General features: G+C 37.8%; 1 protein-coding gene across 5 annotated transcripts in view; it reads left to right on the top strand.

Annotated features, from left to right (window-relative positions):
* Positions 1–25,577, top strand: part of tmem131l (transmembrane 131 like) — a 48,749-nt gene that overhangs the window by 316 nt on the left and 22,856 nt on the right. For 3 of the 5 annotated variants that reach the window (XM_084714996.1, XM_084714995.1, XM_084714994.1), the window contains exons 1-6: positions 549–732; positions 854–927; positions 6,437–6,480; positions 17,359–17,430; positions 23,320–23,443; positions 23,592–23,708. In XM_084714996.1, the coding sequence (XP_084571122.1) occupies positions 564–732; positions 854–927; positions 6,437–6,480; positions 17,359–17,430; positions 23,320–23,443; positions 23,592–23,708 (600 nt within the window). In that variant the 5' untranslated portion in view covers positions 549–563. Of the gene's footprint in view, positions 1–548; positions 733–853; positions 928–6,436; positions 6,481–17,358; positions 17,431–23,319; positions 23,444–23,591; positions 23,709–25,577 lie in introns of those variants that run through there. The other 2 variants (XM_084714997.1, XM_084714999.1) reach the window with 1 other exon arrangement.

Raw genomic sequence — 25,577 nt, 5'->3', positions numbered from 1 at the left:
TGTTCAAACAGCACTTGAAAATTAAAATGGGCGAATTTTTTTTTCACAGCTGGCGACTTAGGTATATTTTGATTTTTACCAACAGGGAAGAGGGTTGTAGCTAATGTTTTGTCACCCTGCTACTTCATGCTAGCTCCCAGTTCCCTCTGTGGTCGTGTGTAGAAGGGAACCCTAGATTTGTTAAACTGTCGCGAGATTTTTACGAGTCGTCGTTCACTGGTGCGCTTTGAACAAAGTAGTTATATTTTATAATGTGACACCGTCGTGGTTAAGTTATGCTTAAGTTTAGGAAGAAAAGCACTCGGTTAGGGTTAGACTAAAAATTATGGTTTGGGTTAAAATAATCACTATCGCGAGATCTTTCGCGGCTCGGGGGTTTCCATCTAGACACGCTGTGCTGTTTGGTTAAAGGAAACGATAACTTGTGCAGGCAAGGAAGTAATGTATTATCAGGACTTAAAATGAGGAAATAACGGCTATTTATGCCATTGTATAAAGCTGCATTATTTCGTAAACTAACCGTTCACGGCTTAACGGTCGTGTGTGATGCACTAGCAGGAGAGATGTTTTCCAAGTTCGTTAGCCACCGAGCTAACCCTCCTGCTAATCAAGCAGCTAGCAAACAGTCTTTGTCAGTCTGCCGAGGCGAAGTCATTTCCTCACTTGTCTGTGTGATTATCATCCACGCCGTTTCAGTTTATTCATTGGTAATATCCAGTAACAGTGACAGAGGTTGGTTAATTTGCGATTTAATTGTAACGACAGCCTCAGTGTGGTGCATTTCCAATTTTCCGTGTTGCCCAATTTCCAACCCAACATCTCACTGTAAATTTAATTTCTTGTCCCCACAAAGCTCTGAGTCAGATGTCCACCAGCGTGGTCGAGGTCTGGCAACCAGAGGAAGCAGACCCGTTAGTCCCACTTCAGGTAATCATTCATTTTTTTCTGTCTTGGGTGTCTTTGTATGAAAGAGGAATATATGAACAACAGCATTCAAATGCGGCCAGATGCATGAGCACGTGTGTGGTTAGTGCATCCCCATTGTGTTTGGCTCAACTTTGCGACTTGTGCATATTCATTCACTTTGTGTGAGGAGATATTAGGGGGCATATACACGACTTTGTGACTAAACTAGTGTGCTACTGTTGTAGTTTTTTCTCGCCAGTATCCACAGCAGAATGCTGAAATGAAACAGAGCGGGAGGCCACCTGCCATGTGGCTCCTCCTTATTTTCTTTTGTACATAGTGTCCATTGTGGAGTTGAGTCAGTAGTACACACTGAGAGCAGAGCACGTTTGAATGGAGCAAGTCTGAATACTACTTTGAAATTATTTCCTGCTTCTGCATTTTAAATGTTAGGGTGCTCTACAGGATCTTTTTAGGATCTGAGTAATAACTTCCTAAATATTTTCAAGTAGGCGTGTGCGGTGGTTATGTAATCATGAGGCAAGACCAGCACAAACAGGAGTTTAGTGTTTACTGATAACCTGTCATGAGGTAGCCAGCTGACTGTCATGTTACCTGAGGGGGGGTGTGGCATTTAGTGCAGGCCTCTGTCAACAGATGTGAATAGCACTGATACTTTGGTTGCCTTCAAAGATAAATAAATATGATTATGCATATTATGCCAAAGTAGTTTTGTGTGGAGAAGTACTGGGGCCAGACATAAAGCAAAAATAAATAAATAAATTAAAAAAAATAGATATTTCATCTTTGTTCTCAACATTTTTACTTTATTCTCAAACTTCAAACTCTATCCTTGACATTTCAGATAAAAGGATAGAAAGTATTTATTGTCTTAGTGCAGAATACAATAAATATGGAGCGCTACTCCTGATCTGTGCAATGAAAATGACACATGCAAAATGCATAGGACCAAAAACAACCACAGTAAGCAAATACTGACAGCCAAATAAAAGGTAAAAACAGCTAGAATAGTAAAGTCAGTAGAATAAGTAAGGAGAATACTAAAATAAAAGTAGTAATGCTGAATAAATAAATAAATAGAATGCAGAATTCATCATAATATCTGTACAAGATAAGTTGCACAAGAATAGCTGTAGTGGTATGGATGTAATTATTGCATAAGAACAACTGTAATTATAGCACAGGATTAAATGCAATATTGGACTGACATGGATGTTTATTGCACTAGACTTATGAAGTTATTGCACAGTGGGTTGACATAGAAGAACAGTCTTATGCGTATGAGGGTCATTCAGTGGTTTGAATGACTCTCATAATGCAGAATAAATTTTCCTTGTCTCTTTTTTCCCCCTTTAAAGTCTCCATGGTGCAGTAGCCTTGAAGTGTAGTTGTGTTTGAATGTGCTGTTTGCAAGTGTATTTATTGTTTTATTCATTTATTTCTTGTTGATGCAGTGATCAGGAGAAACTCTCCTAATCTCGTTGTATATCTGAGGTACAGTGACAATAAAGACTTTCTATTCTATTCTAATTATTCTGTCATAGTGTTGGTACATTAAGCAAAGTTGACGTTTGGTTTTTGAGCATGAATGCTACACTTTTTAAAGAATTTGACATACAGTAAATATATAAAAGCAGGTTTATCTTCCATAAAATGCTTGTTTGATTGTGCAGCTGTTTCACAAAGTGTTAGATAGAAATTAAAAATATTTATTTTGCATGTCAGACCGGAGATAACACAGAGGAGTCGATTTAGCATTGAAGATAACTTATACAGACACAGGTTGTTGGATAGCTTTTTTAAAAATTACAGTGGTTTAAAGACGGAGGAGAAAGGGGATGTGTGTCAGTGTTTGGACGTGTTTTTTCCACTCATCTCTACCTTGCAGACCAATTGGCAGATGGTAGAATTGTTGACATTGTTAGGTGTCATGTTTAGATAGCCAGCGGTGAATGGAGTGACTGTCTCAGTTACACTGGCTATGTGAAATAGAGCATGACATGGGTGTCTTTCTTCTATATTCCAGTGCTGCTCGTGGTCAGCTGGTTAAGTAGCACACCGTATGTTGCTGCGGGCACGTTGAAGTGGTGATGCCGGAGATAGAGTGTCATGTGCCTTGATGCATTGTACAAATCAAATCAGGTGTCAAATTTGGGCAGCAGAGATCATAACTGAGCAGGTGTTGTGTGCAGAACTCGAGCTTGTAATTGGTGCCGTCTTCATCTCGTACCTCTTACTTAGTATTTTGTCAACACTGGCTTGTGTTTTGGATGTTTGACGAAGGATCATGGGTTTGGATTGGCTAAATAGGTGGCTTGCAGTCTCCTAGTGATTGTAAGATTAGCTTAGGTTTCCATCTCTTTCATTTACCTGTTTGACTTTTGTGTTGTGTAAACAGATCGTTGTCATAAATGTTTTAAATACCTGCATTCACCTTAAAAACCCTGCAGCCAGAATCCAATTTATTTACAAATAGTGCTGTTGCTCTACTTCTGAATATTCCTCATGCTTTAATGGCTCACCTGCTGCAACAAGCAAGCAGCAACAGAATGTGTCGTTGTTGTGCTTAATCAGCTGGAAAATCAGTTTTTCATTCACTTAAGAAATTAGCTTGCTAAGCTTCAGAGGTGCTGGGGGCATTGTAGGATATGATACAAAATAAAACAAGGATATATCAGGTGGAATTATTAACTGCACACTGTAAATTTTACCATGTTCAGTAAATGGATGTGCAGTTTCACAGAATCAGTACATGGATTTTTTTTTTGTTATCACAGTATATATTAGTGCTGCATGATATGGTTAAAAAAACATATTGCAATTATTTTGACAGAATTTTCATTTTCACTCTAAAAAATTCAAATCACGATCTTGTAATATTTGCTGGTGTCTGTACCAAACAAACATGTTTCACATCTGGAGAAAAAGATTTGTCAGACGGGGCGTCTCTGCAGCACTACAGTACTTCATGATAGTGCTGTTTTGTCACACATTTTCAATTATCAAAATATTGCAGCTAATGCAATTTGGATATTGCACTTGGCCATATTATGATTTCAATAACATTTCAATTAATTAGCAGCCCAAGAGTATAATATAATAAGATTATTACTACCAAATTGATGTGAGTAGTTGTTAAAAGATCAAAAATCTAGATAGAAATGTCTTATTCAGCATATTAAATACAGAATAAATTATGATACCCTACTGGAATATTGAAAAAAAAAAAAAGTTTTAAAAATCAAGTAAATCCAATATTGCCATAAACCACTACTGCTCTTTGATATGCTGCATTGCTTACAAAGACATTTAAAGGATAGTTGCCACCTCAATAAAAAAAAACAATATGGTGTAATCTTTACTGGATGACAGATCTTTATCATCTCATGGTATATTGGAGAATATATCTCCCAACCATTGTTCAGACTACAGCAGAGACGATAGAGTATCTATTTGTCAATCTATTAAGAAAGCAGGTGGAAAGATGGGCGAGGAGATGATATGTCTGACAGATCAGGATTCATTTGTTTCAAACGGTCCCCATATGATTTCCTCCATTAGTGTTGTTTTGTGGCGTGATCATGAAGCCATGATGTCACCAGATTGTTCCTATGGAAACTGTATGTTCTGTGTTTGAAGAGACCAAAGCTTATCTTTGTAGGCCACGCATGGTGCACCTACAGTAACCTATTATAGTGTAGTTACATGTTTGAACTGCTGTGTTGTAATTTTAAAAGTCAGTTATTTAGGAAGCTATCGTCAGTAAGATGAACACACTGTGTGCATGTTCATTATTTGTGATTTTCATGCAGTACTGCATGCAATACAATTCTGAAGTGTTCAGCTATGTTTGAAAGGATTTTCTTGGATAACTGTCCGAGCGTCATTTTGTAGACTTGATGAAAGTGTGGAGAAGATAACGTACCATTATTACACAAATCAGGTTTTGATTCAAGCAACTTCGTTATGACAATGATCGGTCAGTTGTGAATTACCTACTAATGCACTCCTGGTTAGTTTCACCCTCAGGAAGAGTGAACCTAAACAGAGTGCAATCCATGCAGTATGTTGACATGCACTGTGTAATCTGGTTAGGCAATAATTTCTAAAAGTATGGACATGCTTCAGCGTGACTTGATTTTGCCAGTTATTTGAGTTTGCATGATTTGTAATAGCTGTGTGAATGTCTGGAAGGATGCCCTGTTCTCTGGAGGAAACAGACTAATAAAAATTGAGAGATTTCATCTGTTTGTTATTGTTCATGTCAGTTAAATTGTTTCCTCCATGGCAAGCAGACCATTGAAGTATGGTGATGGATGGATTTGTAGATATTTTAATAATCCTGAGGGATTTTTTTCTTTACATCACAGCATCACAACCGACACAAGACTATATAATTAACTAATGAAGAAAAAAAAGTGTGTCCTGTATACAGTGTAAGCAAATCTCTCAAAGATCAAGGAAAATTAAAAACTACACTTCAGCAGTCATATCAACTTCATCTAGCGCTGTATCAAAAGCTTTGTTCAGACTACAGGCAAATCAGATCGGTTTCTCAAATAAAACAGACTGTCAGCAATGTCATTTGCAAGCAATGAAATCGGATTTGTGTGTCCAGACATCACCAACCTATCTGCATGGGTTGCTGTGGTAACGACATTTTGCTCAGCACCTTTGTCACTCTAGATTTGACGTTGTTGTTGTGTTTCATGTTGCAAATGATTCAAAAGATCCTTTGAAATCTCATGAGAGCATCTAGATTGAGACAGATATGTAGAAATCTGATTGGAATCACCTTTTGAACCACCTTCAAATGTGGCTTGGATCCAAAAATCACTTTTCACATAGTCTTTTTTTTTTATTTAATTTTTTTTTTGCCTTCCAGGTTTTTAAAAATTGATCAGGATGTATTCTTAATATGCCAGACACATGAAAAAAAGGCTGACAGTCTTAACAAGGCCAAATTATGGTCCGATTATGAATTACCACTTTTTTTGTATGGTCTCCAATTTTAAGAAGCGTTTTATTCATTCAGTAATCCTGAATGCAAAGTGTAAGAACATGAAGAGGACAACAAACTGGATCATCATTGTTTTATTCTGAGAACTACAGTATACTCTGCCAACACTGGCAGAAATTGCTGCCTGCTGTCTAACCCTCGGAGTCAGGGTGGAAAAGATGTAATGCCAAATTTAGTTTCCCAAGGCTGTTCCAGTTTTCTGCTTGGATTTCCTGGTTTATTTACAGTGAAATCATATTTTATGCAAAGTAAGGCAATTGACATTTCAAGGAAATGTATTAAGGTAGTTGCTGGTGTATCAGTGTGCATCAAAACCCTTGTTTATGAAAATAATTATAGTAGCCAGAAGGCTGTTTGGCATACCAGTAGATTAATGTCCCACAGAGCCTCCTGATATGTTTCTCTCTAGGCCACAGTGTGAATGTAGAATTAATGGTTTGCAGTGTTTTGACCGTACTGACTGATGTGTATTTTTCTTTTATTTTTCAGGTGGAGAAGGAACGAAGAAAAGATGGTCTTCCACTAGAAGACAGGTGAGTTTTATATTCGTTGTGAACAGCATAAAACTGAAACTTCTCTGTGGGTTTTGACACACGCGTGTATTGTATTACACGTTCACAGCAACCCCCAGATGAGGAGGTGTAAAAGACATTCAAACCATCGCACTTTGCTAGTTCAAACATTGGTCAGGCACATAACGTTCAGCAATTTTAGAAAGAACATTTACAGCTGGATGAAGTTGATGAAAGGTTTCCACCTGTTCCATGAGCGGCACTTGGGAATATGTCGAGACTTTCCACCAAGCCACATAATTGCCAACAAACCCCAAACCAACATACAGATTTCATCATACTGAAGTGTTTTCTCCTCTATAGTGTAGACTAGAATTATACTGTAAGACAGAGAATGGACGGAGGGCTGTGGCGTGGCTTTGGTTTGTGAGCAGCTCAGTGGAAAAACAAGCATACTTCCGTGTGTTATTGAGAAAAAGTGCCCCAATTTAATGTGAACATTTTCAACAAGCCATAAATTATAGTAGAGCTCTGTTGAATGGTTTATTTAATAGGGAGAATTTAACTGTGGCTGTGGGGTGACATGTTTTTGTATTCACGCAGACAAATGACGTGGTGTGGTTTCAGTGTAATGGGACTGAAGGTTTTTAAAAAGGCTTTTAAAAGCCCTCCCCTGTATGCAGGCTATGTTGTTTATGTTGGTGAGTGAGGGGGTGTGTGACAGAGAGAGTTTTGGGGGCGTGTGTTAGAGAGGCACAGAACCAAATTCCTGACTAATTTTAGAACTCCTTGAAAGAAAAAGGAGGGGAGGTCTGTCTTTCCCAGCTGTTTTTGTTCCTGCACAAAATTGTTTGGAAAATACATGTTTGCAGCAAAATACCAACAATCCATGGCATTATTTAGTAATAGCTTGCTTAGAAACAGAGGTGCCTTTAGGCTTGTATATCCGCTTCACTGATGTTAAATACATCGGTTTTCAAGTCACACATACAGCATATTCTCGCTTGTGTGCTGGCGTCTGCTCCTTGTTTATCTTTCCAGAGAAGCAATGTCAGTAATGTAAAGAGCCCAGCCTGTCATATACTCAAACTGGCTAAGAACTGTATGTTCCCCGCACTCAAGTGTTCTTGCCTAGAGGTTTGAACCTTAAAGGCATACTGTGCAGCATTTTCCTAAAAAAAAAAAAAAAATCAATGTACAGACTTGTATAAACCCTCTAAATCATCACTTATGACCCACTAGAAGTGTGTGGTACTGTCTGTATCTGCATCTGTAGAGACCCAGCCTGTTGCCTGTATTTCTTTATTTACTCATGTTTTGCAATCCTCTGGAAGATTCTGGGCAGTGGCGTGCACGCTGGTTTTGAGGTCGGGACTCTCTAAAAACGTAGCGACCAACAGTTACATCGCCGTGTATGGTCTCTCGTCTGCTCTCTGTTTGTGAGAGTTGCAGAAGGCGATATACAGACGTACGCACACAAGCAGAGCAGAGTGAGGATCGCTTTGGTGTTCTGCAGAGACATGGGCATGCTTATTTGTGCTTTAGATCTTATCCGCTGTGAAACAATCAGAAAATAACATTTTATTTCTCTGTTTCGCTGATTTGTTCTTGACAACACTGCTCACTGTCTAAATTCACACTTCTATTTCTCTCTTGTTGCTCTCTTGTTGTTGAGCCAGGGAAGAGGAGCCAACTTTGCAGGGTGCACTTACAAGCAATCCTGTATCTCAAACCCGAATGGTTTGAATGACTTGTCTCTGCAACATATTTGAATTGCTTAATTATTGCAATGCTATGAGATTACATACCTCAACATGACAGTATCACACAAGTTGTGGCAATAATATGAAATTGGTTTAATGTGCAAATTCAAAGAGGAGTTTGGCTAATGCAGCCCAGCAAAATGCGTCAGCTCTTGTAGATGTATGAAGGATCTGCCCTAAACATTAAATAATAATAGACTAAATAGTGCCGTAACATTTTAAAAGTGCTGTTTGGGTTTTGCAATCCATACATTTCCTGTTGTAAAAGTACGCTAGAAAGAGCATGCCAATCTTACATGTTAAAGTCGGCTTACTAGTTGGTGGAAGTATTCCTCAGAACCTTCAGGTATCAGTTGACATAATCCAGTAACAAATAGCATCACTTGAAGGGTACTGGTATTATAATTTTTGAAAAAATGTTACCCAGCCCTGCTACTCGCCTGTGTGATTTAAAAAATTATCCTATTTTGTCTGCCTGGGTCTGTTTTTCTTTTTGCCATGGTATTTTAAGAGTTATCAAGTATTGCTTAATTTATACTAGTATTATATCAAAGCTTAAAATTCTGGTATTGTGACAACTCTAGGCTGAAGTACTGTTTAAAAGTCATAAGCTTTTAGTCTTGATATAAAGTTCACCTGGTTTATATGCAGCCAACGGTTGCTGAACAGTGTGTGAATACGGCTATTTTTAAGTCCAGGGAGGTGACAGCCAGGCAAAAGAGGCTTCGTAGTGCTGGTTGACCTGGAGACCTCCAGAGCTGTGGGCTGTGAGGCCTCTCGTGCCTGGGTTATCAGGCACTTGGCAGGCCTGCCATCACTCTCTCCCAGCCTAAAGAGCGAAGCAGGCTGCAGATACAGAGGTTAATGATATCTCTGTCTGAGTACGGTCTTGTGTCAGAATGATTAGCTACTCTTCATGTCTTTTTAGCTCTTTTTTTTTTTTTACTTCTACCACGATAATTTCTTATATTACTCTTTCATCTGCGTTCTGTTAATTTGAAAAATATCTTCTTGACACCTACTCTTCACTGCAGTGTAATACTGTGGCCATGTGTTTTTAATTTCACTGTCACTGTTATTGTTTCCCTGTCTTCCACAAACACCTGTGAACACCAGTTGACCCAAACTCTCCGCTGATCCTAACCTCTCTCCCCTGGAGCACGACTGAGGTCACTGCTAACATTGACTTTATTTGAGTTAGATCCAGGGGATCAAATAGCGCCAAACATAACTTGTTATTTTTGTACCCTGGCAGTGGACAGAACCCTTGGACTACAGCTCAGTGGTACGCATGTTGAGAGGCTGCGTTTTTCTTTAAGGGCAGCAGCTGTTGAATTCAGTGTAAATACTAAGCTGCTAATACATACAACAAGGGAATTCCCTCCTCTGCAATAAAAGAACTACATGGAAACCTGACACCACTAACATTGCGTTTAGTGCAGAACATTTTCCACTTTAAATAAAAGCTTTTGGATACTTCCAGGTAATATTTTTTTGTTCTGTACATAATTTGAATCGCTCTAAATTCAACCAAATCTTGAAATTTTAGAGCCTTCAATTTGATAAAGAGAGAGTTATTTGGCTCTCCATTAGTAGCTTTGGTCTCAGCTCTTATGATTCATATGAAATTCAATTTTGTATTTGTTTTATTTGTATATCCCCACACTTCCACTCAGTAAATTATATATGGGAGTATAAAGGAGAATTGTAATGAGGCATTATTTAGATAATTATCTATTATTACTCAAATAAAGTTCTATTTCATCATCATTCATCATGAATTTGCTTGAGATTACCGTAAAATATAAATTCTTTGCTCTTTGCAAACAACAGCATTATTCTACAGTATAGTATATAGTAGTACAGTACAGTTTTTACTTTAACAGCCAGATTTCACCCCCCCACCCCCCCCACCCCACACGCATTAATTCTCTCTCTCTTAGCATTGCCATATTCTTGACACAAGCAAGGAAAAGTTGTTTTAAATTCTTGCCACAACAAAACAGATTTGTCTAATCTGCCATAATTATTAATTTTTAATATTGTTATATTGTTAATACACAAAATAAACCACAATGGCCCCATAACTTAGCCCGGAAGAACCCCACAAGTAATCTTCAGTAGTTGTGAAATTCAACATGCATAGTTGAAGTTGTACAGTTATTTATTTGGACAAACTGATACCTAGTCTCCAAGTAACTACTTAACCAAGAAAGTGCTACCCTTCTAATTCCATGTCTGCAGTATCAATTTTTTTAAGATCTATTTATACACCCACAATGAATTTAGACCCATTGCTCTAGTTTTATGCATTATTCAGTATATGTACATTGTAATTAGGCAGTGCTTATCTGCACATAGACTTTTACGACGGTCTCATGTCAGCTCATAATAGTAATCTGCTTTTAATTAGATAAATGGCTGATGTTGAAACTGCTGACCTTTAGATTTTGACATTAACACTAGATCTGTATCAGCTGCCAGACATCACACCAGACGCCCCTGCACACAACCTCATTTCACCTTCACGTTTGACCCTTCGTATGCTCACCCACCCACACACACACACGGCTTTTCCACTCTGACTAACCCTGTTTGAAGTTATACTGCTTGACAAGTTATGAATTAACAGACAATTGGAACTGCATAAAGCATGAAGGAGAGAAGCACCTGTTATGTAAGAGAGGAGACAGTGTGCCTCTTGTTAAGTCAAACTTTACTGTCAGCTTATTGTGATATTTTTTTGTTAAAGTTACTGCATTTGTCATCATTGGACTAAATCTTCAGCAGGGAAAAAGGAAGTGAGATATTGTAATTTCACAGGTGGTAAACCATGAGGCAGTATGACGGTTCAGCCCTTAAGAGCAGGTGGATGAAGCTGTGGTTCAGAGAGTAGGTGTGTGTGTGTGTGTGAGAGTAGTGAAAGGCAGAAACTATAAGTTGCAAGATCTTTCTACCGATAACGTTAATTGGTGACAGCAGTCTGATTTTAAGTACATTGAAAGTTCATCTATAAAGAAGGCTGATTTGACAGCAAGACACTTAATGCTCACATGCTACAGTGCCTAGGTCTAGTTAGTTGGTAGACTGCAATGAAAAATCTCATTGGTATCATTAAAATAACAAGACAATGAAGAGATTTTGTTGTGGTTTTACTCGTGATTCTGTTGTTACATCTGGTTCATTCTGTGGCCTCTCTGACACATTCACAGACTGCAAACATGTAAATAAATCAGACGATAGATCGAGACGATATTTCAAAGACATCTAAAGGTGCTTCTGAAATCCAAATCCCAATAATTTTTTTTGACTGTGTTGCAGAGAGTTAGACTGTCTCTGTGTAATAGGGATAGTTCACCCTAAAATGAAAATTCAGTTTAAAAAAATGCAAAACAAAACAAAACAAGACATATAATACCTCCATAAGCAGTATGGAGGGTTGTTTCTTTGATTTGAAAATTGGTCACTATTCACTTAAATTGTTTGGGAGATTCTGCAACGCTGTTTTCCTGTGAAACTCCAGCAGTGTTCTGTGGAGTAAAAAACTAAACCTGACCTTCAATCGGCATGAGGGAGAGTAGATGACGACTGAATTTTAATTTTTGGTAGAATTTGCTGGGAGGGCTGACTCTGGTCAAGCAGATGGAGCAACACAGTTGAGAAAATTTTCCTGAAAATTGAATGTATTCGTGTAAAAAGACTGAACTTTACCTTTTTTTTTCTGTGAGACTCAGCATGACTTTCAAACTGATGCATTACTCCATTGTTCTTATTCTGCGGTCAAGTTAAAATAAAAGAGTTTGGTTAGGTTTAGGCACCAAAACTAATGGGTTAGGTTTAGGAGATGATGATGATGGTTTGGGTTAAAATAACTGCTTCTTTTCCCTCAACACTGACTCTTGGTCTCACCAAAGCAACTTACAATAAGTGCATTCAGCTTTAATAGGAACAAGAGCTAGATGTCGTCAAAAGCTGGAAGTACATCACATCAAAGTGGTTGTGTGATCTAGCTTGCATTAATAAGGTTAGGCTTACTTTGAAGTTAGATTACTTTTGGAGTCGGGGGTGCATAGTTTCACACTTCTTTCATTTCTCTTCTAACAAGTTGCACCCAAGTTTTCCATTACCTATTTCGTTACCGATTTCACCCTATCATCATGACATCAGTATCTGCAAAGGCTTGCAGTGATGCAGTGCAGTTAGTTGATGTCTCTGTGTGTGCAAGCTTCTATTAGCCACTGTGGATAATTATTCCAGTTTAGTTCAGCCTGAAAGTCGTTTTATATGATGACTGAGCAGATCCTCCCTTTCAATCTTGATGCTTGTCGGGACACCGAGGCAAGGTTGGTTGGCCAGAGCGGAAGGAAGATAAAGGGCTGCGTGGGGTTTGCCAGTGTTTCTCAGTGCTCTTTTCATTTCTGTTGTCTCAGCATCGACCCCTTTTTCTAGTTTGCGTCCTCCACAACTGACTACACAAGCTGAGCTGCCACTCAGAAAGTGGTTCAGTTCAGCAGAGCTTTGGCACAGGTGGCGAGTTAACTATGTAAGTGGAACTGGATGTAAAATAAAAAAAAAACAACCAGCGAACTGCTGAAATAGCGCTGAAATCGACATCGCCACTAGTTAATATGTTCTCTTAAGGAGTGATAGTTTACTTAATCATAAATGATTAATTATGCCTAATGCGTCCAATTTGTCAACGATTCATTCAGTATGTCAGGTTTGTCATTTCTTTGTGTCCAGCAGTTAACTGGAAGTACTGTCATTTTAAACACAAACCACACTGACCAAACCAGACACTTCATGTCTTCACAACCTTCCTGTAAACTGTGGCCGCCTGCACTGGCGAAGTGACTGTTCAAGAGGATATCAAACCGATCTCAATTCACAGGGCTGGCCTCAGTAGTACTTAAATCTCTCTTGCCTTTGGTGTGTGTGTGTGTGTGTGTGTGTGTGTGTGTGTGTGTGTGTGTGTGTGTGTGTGTGTGTGTGTGTGTGTGTGTTTTGTCATGTAATAGCCACACTTAAAGAAAGTAACTCCATTTGTATCAGCTTCTATCAAGCCATAGTCTACAGTATAATGGACTTTGAACAAACAAGTCATTATGTGTAGGAAATTGGAAATGTTTACTATAGGAAAAAGGGTGGAGAACCACTGCAAACATTTTAAATGAGATCGCAAAAGATTGCTCCCTTAACAGGAAACTATCCACTCAGAACATTTCCTAACATTTGCATTTATTATATAACCTAATGTACTGTACATTTCCATGTCATGTATATGTGTTCAAGTCTGTACAGCAGCACTGGCTGTTTTCTTTTTCTATGCCTGTTAAAATGTAAAGAAGTAGGATTGTTTTGGACAAGAACATTCACAAATTATCCTTTTTGGTGGAACAGGTGCTTCCAGTGCCTGTTTTAGATTGAGATTTTGAAGCAACCTGACAGTGAAAGCCTTTTTTTTTTTTTGCATGTTTCTATGGCAGATTCATTGATTCACCTTTAGAGTCATGCAAATCCCACTGCTGCTTCCTTCCAGAAGTCGCTTTATGAGACGTGTCCCAGCAGTGAGAGAACGTGTCAGCAACCATTTATAGTGACAGTACCTCACTGCAAAATGATCATCACATTTCAGTTAATGAGACAAGTTTGCAAAAGTGTTTTTCAGCTTCAAAACCAAGTGGCTTGTCAATGTAATACCAGAAATTAAAATCTTGATACAATACCAGTAAAGGAAAAAAAAAGGAAAAAAAAACCCCTCAATATTCTTTTTACCATGGCTAAAAAAAAGTCCTAAATATTTTTTAAAAAATGAACTGCATGTCCAGTGCTGCTAAAGAAAACTTGACCACTGTCTAGTTTTGCTGTAAGCCACATGTCAGACAGGAAAACGAAGACCAAACTGAAAGGTGGTGTTGAATTAGCACTTAGATCTTCTCCTATTTCTTTCATAGCTTCAGTATTTTTAATATTAGAATGTTAGTATTGTATTGTTTTTAATCATGTGGTGTTGAAAAGGTATTGATACTTTTTTGACAACCTTCATACAATCACACACAGTAGAACATAGAGTGAAACTCTTAGGTGACCCGCTCCAAACAATTTGTCCATTTAGTTGTTCAATAAGATGTTGTTATGTACTTGTTTTTTGTTTTTTTGTTTGTTTGTTTTTTTAAATATGCATAATTTGCATGCACACTGCATACTGTCTAACCTGCAATATATGATTTATTTGCGAAATTTCTGCAAAGTACCTTCATCGGGTAAACAGTTTTTTAGCTTAAACAGGGAGTGGTTGTCTGTCCACTGTCTGTGTTTGGGAGTCCTTTTGCAGAATGACAAGAAAGAAACAAATGTGGTCAATAATCTGCACAGGTGATATCATTGTAAAAAAAAACAACAAAGAATGAAGACTTTATCAAAGTAGTGAGTTTCCCCCAGGGTGAGCTTTATTCATTTATTTTTACCAAATTCTTTATCACTGATATCAACAAATGAAATTCTGCAAATTTGCAAGACTAAGCCTGCACATTGTGTTTTTTTCTGTCACCAAATTCACAGCACACTGTATGTGACACTGATGATTTGTGACAGTTGACTGTCCTCCCTCAGAGTCCTCACACTGTCTTTGCAGCAGTGCTGGGTTGGCGTTGGTGGTATTTTCTCAACTTCCTGTCTGTTCACAACTCAGTCTTGGTGTCCTCTGATTATTGTTACTGTGCTGGTAGAAGCAGGGTCTAATGACGGTGAAGGTCCATCTACAATTATTTAGCTGTTTGAGCTGTTTAATAAATGCTATAACAGCATCAAAAAGCCGAGATTAGAGCTGATTGACAGAAAATGAAATGGCAACTATTTAGATAATTGTTTTAGTCACTTTTTGCAATCAAAAATGCCAAATATTCTCTAAATTTAAGTTTTTCAAATGTGACGATTTATTACTTTTTGTTATACGCGATAGTAAACTGAATATCTTTGCATTTTTGCTTGATGTTTGATTGATGTTGATATGTTTTGAATTATTCTTTATTAAATTAAACACAAAAGACCGTAGTCCTCCCACTTGCTTGTGCCTGTTGGTCAACAGCTGTGTGAGTCTTCTGTCAACTGGCTTCAGCTTTGTTTTCATACATGCACACACACACACACATACGTGCACGGTCCCAAATAAGCTGGTCTTTCCTGGCTTCAAGACACCCATTCCCAGAGCTCATTAGCACAGGGTGTCTCACACACCGTCACCAGTAAAAACAGTAAAAAGAAAAGGCTGCTGGAGAAAAGAGTTTCCTGTTTTAACCCTGAGTTGTGGTTGGTTGCATGTATTCAGCGTTGCTTACAAGCTCTGCAAAGCGACATAGATTCTATACGCACCTGCTGCCGTATGTTGATTTACAGTGGGACGACTTCATGTGATATTGATCTCAGCTTGTTGAGGGATAAGTACATACAGCTGATAAAAATAACTCATAACTGACCAAAATAACCCCTTTTCAAGCTGCATGTCTTTCTATAGAATGCTCTCAGTGTTGTTTACAGCGTACAGTGTGTGAAGTGGGACAAATCACTGATAAGGCATTAGTGATATGATTTCTTCTGAGATACTGTAGGTGTACCAGTACTGCCTTTACAATGCTGCACTTGTGAGAAGGGCTTAGGATTATTTTCCTTGTTCATTTATTTGTTGTCTCAATTAATTATTAGGTCAAAAAAGTAAAATGGTGGGAAATGTTGTTCAGTGTTTCCCAAAAACTTATTTTTTCCACAACTGAAACTATTCCATTTACTGTCATAGAGGACTAAAGAAACTGGACAATTTTTGCATTTAAGAAGCTGAAATCAGGAAATTTTGACTTTTCTTTCTTAAAGAATAACTCAAACTGATTGATTGTTTATCAGAATAGTTGACAAATAATTAAATAGTTGATAACTAATCGATTAATTGTTGCAGCTCTGTTTGTGAGTGTGAATATATCCTGCCTTCCCTACAACTCTGGAAATGTTTGGTTTTCTGGCAGATCGGCCTGCACGTAGCTGTTTGCCATGTAAATTATGCTGTGTTTGTTAAAAAGCTTCAGATTGCATACAGTTTGATTGTATTCCACTGCTTTTCCTGCTGTTACATTAATTAAAACTTTGTTAAAAAGATCTTTAACTTATGAACCCAGTATGGAAATATGGTGTGATCACGCTCTTCATCCCTACCTAGGAAACATAGGAAATTTTATCAATTAGTTTTTATCACGATAGTTAGAGAAAATATCTGATATTTAATTTAACGATACCAAAAACCAAAGGTATGGTAATATCATGATTAAAAAATCCATGATACCATATTTATCGCACCTTTTAAAATACAAAATAAAATTAAAACTGGGAAAAAATGTCCTTAGAAAATAATGAATCTGCACTGTACAACATTTTTTGTTTGTGTAAAATTTGTTTTTTGTCTTGATTCTGCCTTCCTTCTTAAGTAAAAGTAGCCAGACAGAAATATCAAGTACATAGCATCACAGTCCGATAAGTTATTGAGACTTTTTTTTATTGCAATATTTGACATACTGTCACATTTCTATCAGTCTCTTTTGGACCATGATCTAGTCTAGAGAAAGCTACAGGTGTCTTATTCATAATAAAATGCAACTAGATACAGGTTCCAAAGTCTTGATCTTTAATTACATGGAGCACTGTGTAATATACCATACTTTTGTGATGTTTGGTTCATTATTACAAGTCAGTGTGTGAAATATAGTGTGATAAACACAATTAAGCCAGGTGTCTTCTAGTTGCAACCTTCAGTGGAGTGTGAGATTATTCTCACATGCAAAAGGCTTAATTTAAATTTGGATCCATGACCTCCTGTGCTTGCCTCCCCTCCTTGTGTGATAGTTATCAAATTTCAGTGTTTGCATGATCTTAGTCTTTTTGTTAGGCAGGGAAATAAGTGGCTTGTGAAGAGGCCTGGGGCAGTAATAGTTTTGACCGTAAATTTCATCCCGGAAAACTGTCACATGCTCTGTTGGGAAAGGGACACAGTGTTCTTGTTTTAAGGTGTTAGTAAAATATACAAACATAAAAGTCTTTCTTCTCATTGGTCTAATGTGTTTTTTCTCTCTTGTGATTTTCTTCTCTCCGCCAGCTCCTCTCCATACACACGGGAGAATGGGAGGCCCTTGCATTTTCAGCCCCCAGCGTTGGAGTTTGGGACGCAGTGAGTACTGTTCTCACTTCCTAGTTTAATCCGACATGTCTTAACAAGCAAAGAAGTTATTCATTTCGTACTCAAAATGATGAAACCCTTTGCCACACGCCCAGTAACAAAATGCACTTCATTTCGCCATCTCTCAGTCTTGAGTGATGTGGAAAACTCCACTGACTTAATTTAACCAGAGTTAAAATAAAACTGTGGCGTCGCAGCAAGTGACCTGCCGCTGTGATGAATGCTACTGAAAGGGAAGATTTCATAAAGCAAGGGGCCCTTCAGCCTGAAAGAACAGACGGGATATCCAAGTATGGCAGTATAAGCTCACTTTCCCAGCATCCAGACGCATACTGGAGAGGGTTGACCCCAGTCAAAAGGGGTAAGAACTTCCCTGTTTGCCTCCGTACTCCCAAAACACCCAAAATATCAGACGTAATGCTGTGCTTGGACAGCAGTCAGCATTGCTCCTGTGTAAGGCGAACGGTCACAAGCAGCATCTATTTTGTAATATTTTATGTCACATGTTTGGAATGCAGAAAGCAGGCACATGACCAAAAAAAATCTCTAATAGTATTGGATAAATGTTTGGATATTGAAATATTGTTCCAGGAAATTTGTAGTTGAGATCAGAGCAGGAATATGAGACTAAAGTCCCACACATCAGCCTGTGGTTTCCTTTTTTTCCTCAGAGCAAACTGTGGGAACAGTCGTAATTATACTGTTCAGTTACACCGGACGTATCGAGTAGTGAGTAATCCTGAAGATGTGAGCAAAGAGAATTGGTGTAATAACTGCTGAAAAGCAGAAACAACGGCACAGATATAGAAAAAAATACATGTTAAATGATGTATATCCAAACAAGAAACCCGTATGAAAGGACTGGAGAGTTAAATTTTCTGAATCAGACTAAACTGCAAATGATGAAACACACCACTTTATTTGTATTACAGATTTGGCTGTCTGGCTCGCTGCTGTTTATTAATGATTGTACAAACAATATCTCCAGCCGACTGCTTTTGATGTGGTCTGAAACATCCTGTATGCCCATGTCCAAAAATGTGTTTGTGCTTATTAGACAGAATGCAAACCGCTGCACGCTTTGACCAGGTTGAAAGCTGAAAAGCAAAAGTGGAAAGTCTTAACGGTAATGAGACCACCCGACCTCCTGATTTAAACTCTGAGCGTTTAATTTGCTTAAAATGAAAGTGAAGTCAAACTCTCACTGACAAACAGGAAGTGAAAGATGACTCAGTTGAGGCTTGACTGAACATCTCAAATGAAGATGTCGAGACAGAAGTAATGATATGTTGTAGATGGGAAGCATGTATAGAGTTAAGTTATTTAAAGTTATTTTTTTTACTGTCTATTACTCGCCTGAATTTGGCCTAAATCACACAAATTACTTTTTTGTTTTCAGAAATAAATGAATCAAATTAAAGCTGACATTTGTACTTTCGTCTTTATATTCATTTTCTATCTCAATACATACATTTTAGATAATAGTTCTTTACCTTTGTGTCATATAATTTCATTCTACAGTGCTTATATTGTGTATAAGTCATGCACAACTACATGACTTTTGTTTGCAAAGAAGTGAGATGTGCAATGGAAATAATGTCTTACCTCAGTAATTTTCTAAATGGGGGCCTCCAGGAGGGCCTCAGCAAAATGCAAAAAACAGAAAAGAAATTGAATAATCATGTGAATTACTATAAAATATCATTTTTAATTATGTATAACACTGAAATCTTATTTGCTGTGCCCATCTTTCTAATTCCCTGCCAGTCAAAACATCATTCATCGTGTTACATACCTGCCATGAGGCTGCATTGCTCTGAAATTATTGCTAAATCACAAAAGTTAATACACTTTTGGAAAGGAAAAGCTGACAGCTGACAAAAGCTCAGCAGCGAAAAATCAGGGAACTCCTGGCCAATTAAGACTCGCAAGTACAATCCAGTATGCAAGTATGGATTTATTGCCGCTCGTAAGATTGGCTACAAGTGCACCACATGTGTTCCTGCCTCCAGACCCTCTCAAATGGGTGTTTAATACAGTCTAAACTTCAGTTAGTCAAAACAGCAGAATTTAGTTTTTAAAGACTTCTTGCAAAGTGGGGCCCTGACCATTAGCTAATACTGTTTGGGGAGCCTTAAATTTAAAGAGCTCCTGTCCTACCCTGCTCAGGTTGAACTGTAAAAAAAAATATGTATTTATGATGCGCTTCTCCATTCCCAAAAGGAAACAAAGCAGTACAAAATGCTACCTTTGTGTTCCTGGACTTCCTCTGCAGAGAGGAGCGCTCGTGCAAACACAGACCACCATTGACCTCACGCTAATTACATCAGGGTTTTTCCTCGACCAGACTCCATGTGCTGCTGGTGTTTCACCATGTCCACATCTGTTTAAGGACAACACGCTGACTGTTGACCCAATCTTGCACATATGTAGCTTCTGTGCATTGGCCGAATAGAGAAGGAAAGTGTAGTTTATATATGAGAGAGGCGGGGTCGGATTTTTCCAGCGATAGCTTATCGTCTTAATGTTATTGCTAAATACAGACACATATGACAAATATCAGAGGACATAGTCTTCTCACATGAAACAAAAATCTATGGCAAGGAAGAAATAGATTAGACTAACATGTCAAAAAGCTATTACTGTCCGTGAATATCTTCTCTTTTCAGATCACATCCTACTGCAGGCTAAACCAATATTTGCTGTCAAAGCAGTCATTGCAAAGTGTTGGAAAAACTTGCAGATGAGTATATTTAAGTGGTTGATCAACATTTGTTTGCCAGACCGGGCAGATTGGAATAACCAGCTCTTCAAATGGGACTTTTAGTAGTTTCTTGTTACATTCCAAAAATAGTTCTGGCTGCTGCACTGCCAGTTTTGTGTTGTGACAGCAGCAGTGTGCATGAAGCATTTTCAGACGCCATTTTGACGATTCTCAGTGTGTATGGGATTCATTCTTTTAAAGTATTTTAAAATCTTGTATTTGCCACTTCAGGGAACTCTACATATCCCCAGAGCAAGCCCAGTTGCCTTCAAAATACTGTGTATGTTTTGCAGATTACAGGATTTGTACAACTGCAGGAAATCCTTAACGCTTCATTAACTTAACTTTAATGTAGTGTTTTCAGGGTTTGAAAAGTGTTTTGGAGGAAGTGCTTGAAACTGCTTGAAATTGCAATTGCATTACTTTCATGATAAAGTACCTAACTGAATAGTTTGCTTTTTAGATAAGGAAATAAAAAAGTTGGGTATTTCCTCAGCCAGTTTGTATGGGATGTTTACTTGCAGACGTGATGAATTTTGAAACATTTGTTGTGTTTTCCTTTTAATTTGTTGTCCTTCCGTAGAATGCTATCATGAAACATAATTTCACAATATCTAATTTAATGTGATGAAGAAGTGAATGATCATACATAATTTAAGGTGCTGGAAAAATACTGGAAAATGCACCTTGAACATGCTTGAAAAGTGCTTGAATTTGACTTTTCTAAAGATGTAGGAACCCTGAGATTATCTATTATAGGTCAGGTGTAGCAGAATAACACTGTCTGCAGTGTGTAGCTTCTGTGTTTATGGTTTGACCCACAACACAACAGGTTCATTTATTTTAGCTTAGTTCAATTTGTCATCATTTGTTTGCTGACAAGACATGAAAGCATGAAAATGTCAAATATTGTTTTATTTAATAAACAATAAACAATGTGTGTAGATTCCACTTTAAAAAGTGTGAACACAAACACACCCAGTGACAACTTTACAGTATAAACACCTTTCTGGCACAGACTCAACAAACACTGAACAATAAAAACTTGAATGAGGTAGTATTAGTTGCAGGGCCAGTAGGTTGGATTGTAGTATATTGCATGGAGGTTATTGTTACTACCTTCTGTATATCCAAAGGAATAAAACTATAATTACATTAAGCCATGCATTCACTTTGTATTATTATGCTAGATTATCTCTAAGACCCAGTCAACTTGGCTCACATGAAAGTACCTCACGTCCCACCTCAGTCAGGCATACACAGTTAATGAAACAGGCTTTATGAATGTTGGCACAACTTTGAATGGCCTTGTTTTTATGCTCCCCTTGCGTGAGAACACAGCAGTGAGACTGTAAGGTTATAAACAGAGATTTGCATTTTAATTTAATTGGAAATAGTACTAAATTATGAATTTCATTAACTCGAGGTGCTTTTAGAAAGGATGTGTAAGGGGTATTAATTTTGTTGCCTTTGTTTGGGTGTCACCAGGCGCAGAATGTTGAGTGATAACATCGTGGTGGTGACATTCACTGTAATAGATTATAGCAGAAATGGCCAAACCCAGCGAGCTAATCTTTATGCTGATGCAACCCAAAGCCTTTTCATAACCTTCCTTATGCCCTTATTTGTATATGTGGCTTTACATCTGACACTGAGGCCCTTCTCAGATTAAACATGAAGAGCTCATACTTGTTACCAATCTGTTGACGGAGGCAAATGCCTGGTCTCATAGCTTTCCTATATCGGCTTAATGCAAAACACTAGTTATTCAGTGACTGCCATGTTTTATTGCACTGACTGCATTAGCGGGCTGATCTCTAACTTGTAAACACTGACACACACACATGGTTGATTAAAGTTCCTTCCAACCTTTTTAGATAGCTTAACCGTTATATGCACATAGTTTTTTCCACCTTATTGCAGAGAACATAAAGTCTCTTGTAGTATAATTAACATTATTATGCATAGTCTAGGGATTATTCTCATTATTTTGATTAATCAGTCAGTTTTTTGGTCCGTAAAATGTCAGGAAATTGTGAAAAAGTTTGATCACTGTTTCCCAAAACCCAAGATGACATCCGTCCTCAAATGTCTTATTTTGTCCACAACTCAAAGCTATTCAGTTTACTGGAGTAAAGAAACCAGAAAATATTCACATTTCAGAAGCTGAAAACAGAGATTTTTTTCGTTTGTTTGTTTTAAAAAAATGACTCAAAATGATTAACATGTTGTGGTTGTAGATTAATTTGATTGTTGATTTATAATCAGTTAATCATTGCAGCTCTACTCTTGTAATGATGGTCCACTTGCAGATACAGACATACAGACATGTTCACACTCACTGGACAAAGTAAGAAAAAATACTGTTTTTTCTGCTGGTGCCTGTTTTAATTTCTTCTTCACAAATTCGCCGTAATGATCAGGATGACGACTCGTAAGATGGACAATTACATTTTCTACTTTCGAAAGATTCCAGTTTGGCTCCTCCTCGCATGACCAGCACAGAGCAATCATTGCAAATAGCAACTTCACTATCCGTTCGGACACTTCAAAAAACCTCCACACAGCGGGCATGCTTGTGTTGCGTGTGCATAATTAAAGTGTAATCTTACTGGCCTGTTATTATGGCAAAAAATGTTCGAAACAGTAATTTATTTTAAAGCCGGTACTCTGACATACATCCCTAAATCTTTTATATAAAGACAAATAAAAATGTGTGAATTTGTTTCCTTGTTTTGATCATCTACATATTAAATGTGACCAAAACAATTAAGCCGTTCGTTCACATCACTTGCCGTGGTTCACAGGGCACAGTACAAGAAGAGGAATGCAGTATTCTTGTCTTGTGTTTTACTGAGATGTCGCTTGCTAAAATTAACATTTAACCACCCCAACCTCTCAAGCCCTAATGGGTTAAGTGAGCAGCAGAAAGATCAAATTTAATTTAGGCTCTTTAGAGTCCTCGTGAAGAGGCTAACTCAGAGATAATTGTGTGTCAGCAATTTGGTGCCCTTAAAATTTGAGCATGGAATTACTCATCTGTTCGTGGTGCTTCATGGGTGAAAGTTTCGTTGAGAGCCTCTTGTTTATGATGCTGTTCTGTCTTGTGTTTACAGGCCGCTGGGGCTGGCGAGAGCTGAAACCATATATATACACAACCCCAGCCAGGAAGTTCCTGTGACACTGCTGTCAATGTTTACATCCAGCAGGCATTTTTACATACCTTTCTTTCACAGAAGAGTAAGTGTTTCTGTGTGCGTCTGTGTTTGTGCAGCATCAGCTGCACAATATGTTCACACGTAATAATATCAGTTCTGTTGTTAATTGTGTTTTGTTATTTGTTAAATCGTCTGAAATAATAATGTCTCATGTTTCCTCTCTGTCCCAGGTGATCCCACCCAGAGGGAAGGCATCTTTTAAACTAATTTTCCTCCCGTCTGAGGAGGGCAATGTAGAAAACACATTATTTATAAACACATCGGCCCATGGGCTGCTGTCATACCAGGTCAGTTTCATTAATACACCTCCTAATATACAGCCTCAGAACATTTTCTGTCGGGATGACGGAGGAATTGTAATGCCAGTGGTCCTCTGGATTGTGAGTGAAAGATGCTCACGTGTTGGTTTTGTTAACGCAGTATGCGTGGCAGAGTACATATCGAACTTTAGTCGTATCAAACTTTGTTTTTCTTTAAACGTTTGTGATCCAAAATAGCACCAAACCAGACTGTTGCTCAGTTATAGCATCCGCCATGTTTGTTTTAACTTTTCATCCCCTATGCTCATGAACAAAAGATGTGAAAAACCCCATTGTTTATGCTAATAGAAAGTTATGTTGGAATTTGTTTTGAATTAAGTTTTTAATCCTGTTGACCTCAAATTGCATGACCTGAAAAGTATAAATGGTCACAAGTTGGTTAAACTTGTTGACACTGTGCATATAAGGTTGTGTTGTTTCCAGTGAAAATCAGTTCATTCAGTGCTTCACCAAGGCCTCAAACTAAAAAACACCCCAGTTTCACACAACCAGTGCTTTTGCTTTTTATAGCTTTTATTATGACATTGTAAATGTTTGTCTTTTGTGCTATTAAATAGACCCATGTCTGTTCACTTTGTTGATAGAATAATAAGATTACAGTGTGGAAATGTGCGTTCACATGCTTCAAACTGCTGTATCCTCTGGGCTTATTTGCACTCCAGTCTCTGAGTCCGTCTTGTTATTCCACCCTACTGTTGTACTATAACTTTAGGGTTCATCTGACCTCAGTTTTCATACATTCTTCAGGCTTTGATAACTATTCGCTGATAATTACGTGTTTCAAATATTAACTAAAGCTTCCACGTTCGTAAGGAGCACTTAAAATGTTTGGTCTGTGAAAACTGGATCGCTGTGACAGAGTTTAGTGGAACCAAAGCAAACAAGGACTACCTGTAGAGATTTACTCCACATTCATTAGAAATGTGTATTATGTTATAGCTGTGAATTTGAAAGTGTCAAACGCACAGTGTAACACAGGATCATTCTGAGCATTGAACTTCTGATGACATAGCAAGTTATGAGCAAGGCACAAGAAGAAATATCAGATTTTACAGATCACAAATAAAAAATAAAAGAAGACGGGACTAAAAACACTGGCATAGAAGATAACATACAATAAATAACACAATATGCAAACCCCCCCCACACACACACACACACATTAAACCTGCACTGCAGTGTTTCACACAGAGCTTATTAATGGCAAACAAACACGCCCAAACACGCAGACACTTGGACTCGATATGCAGCAGTGCCACTCCCTTCACATGCTTCAAAGTTTGCAAATGCTTCAGTCATTTTTAAATGTTGCCAGTGAGTCCAACAACACAAATCTTTGATGTTCATTTTTTCTTAAATATTTCATACACTGACTATTTATACAGTGTCTGTCACTCAAATAATGGTGCCATAAATCTGTCTTGTTATACCTAAAATTATGTTTTTGTGTTCGTTACTATATTGGGACTGTGAGAAGATGAACGACTGGTACCTGAACAGAAAACTTTAGTTTTAGGACTTAATGTCTGGTGTTTATTTTATATTCAGCTCAAATTCAAGACAACTTCATATCTTGAACAGATTTTTTTTTCTTTTCCCCCATGCTGTTATAATATGTAAAAGCTTTTTTAGTTGTTAGGCCAAGCACTGTTTGACTTAAAATTTAATCTTTTTGGTGTTTTTTTTTTTTTTATATTCATTAGATGCTGAACCTTTATTGGCTTTGTTTAGTCAGTAGTTTGGTCTTCAATCTTCAATCTAATACATAGCTGTTATTAATCCTCAGTAACTTGCAAAATACACCCTCTTTTTTTGTTTGTTTTTTCACCAAGAAGA

This window comes from Lutjanus erythropterus, chromosome 3, assembly GCF_056507025.1.
Source record: "Lutjanus erythropterus isolate fLutEry1 chromosome 3, fLutEry1.hap2, whole genome shotgun sequence".
NCBI classification, from domain to species: domain Eukaryota; kingdom Metazoa; phylum Chordata; class Actinopteri; order Lutjaniformes; family Lutjanidae; genus Lutjanus; species Lutjanus erythropterus.
The sequence above is the reverse complement of the archived record's forward strand: the minus strand, read 5'-3'. Positions and strand labels throughout refer to the sequence as shown.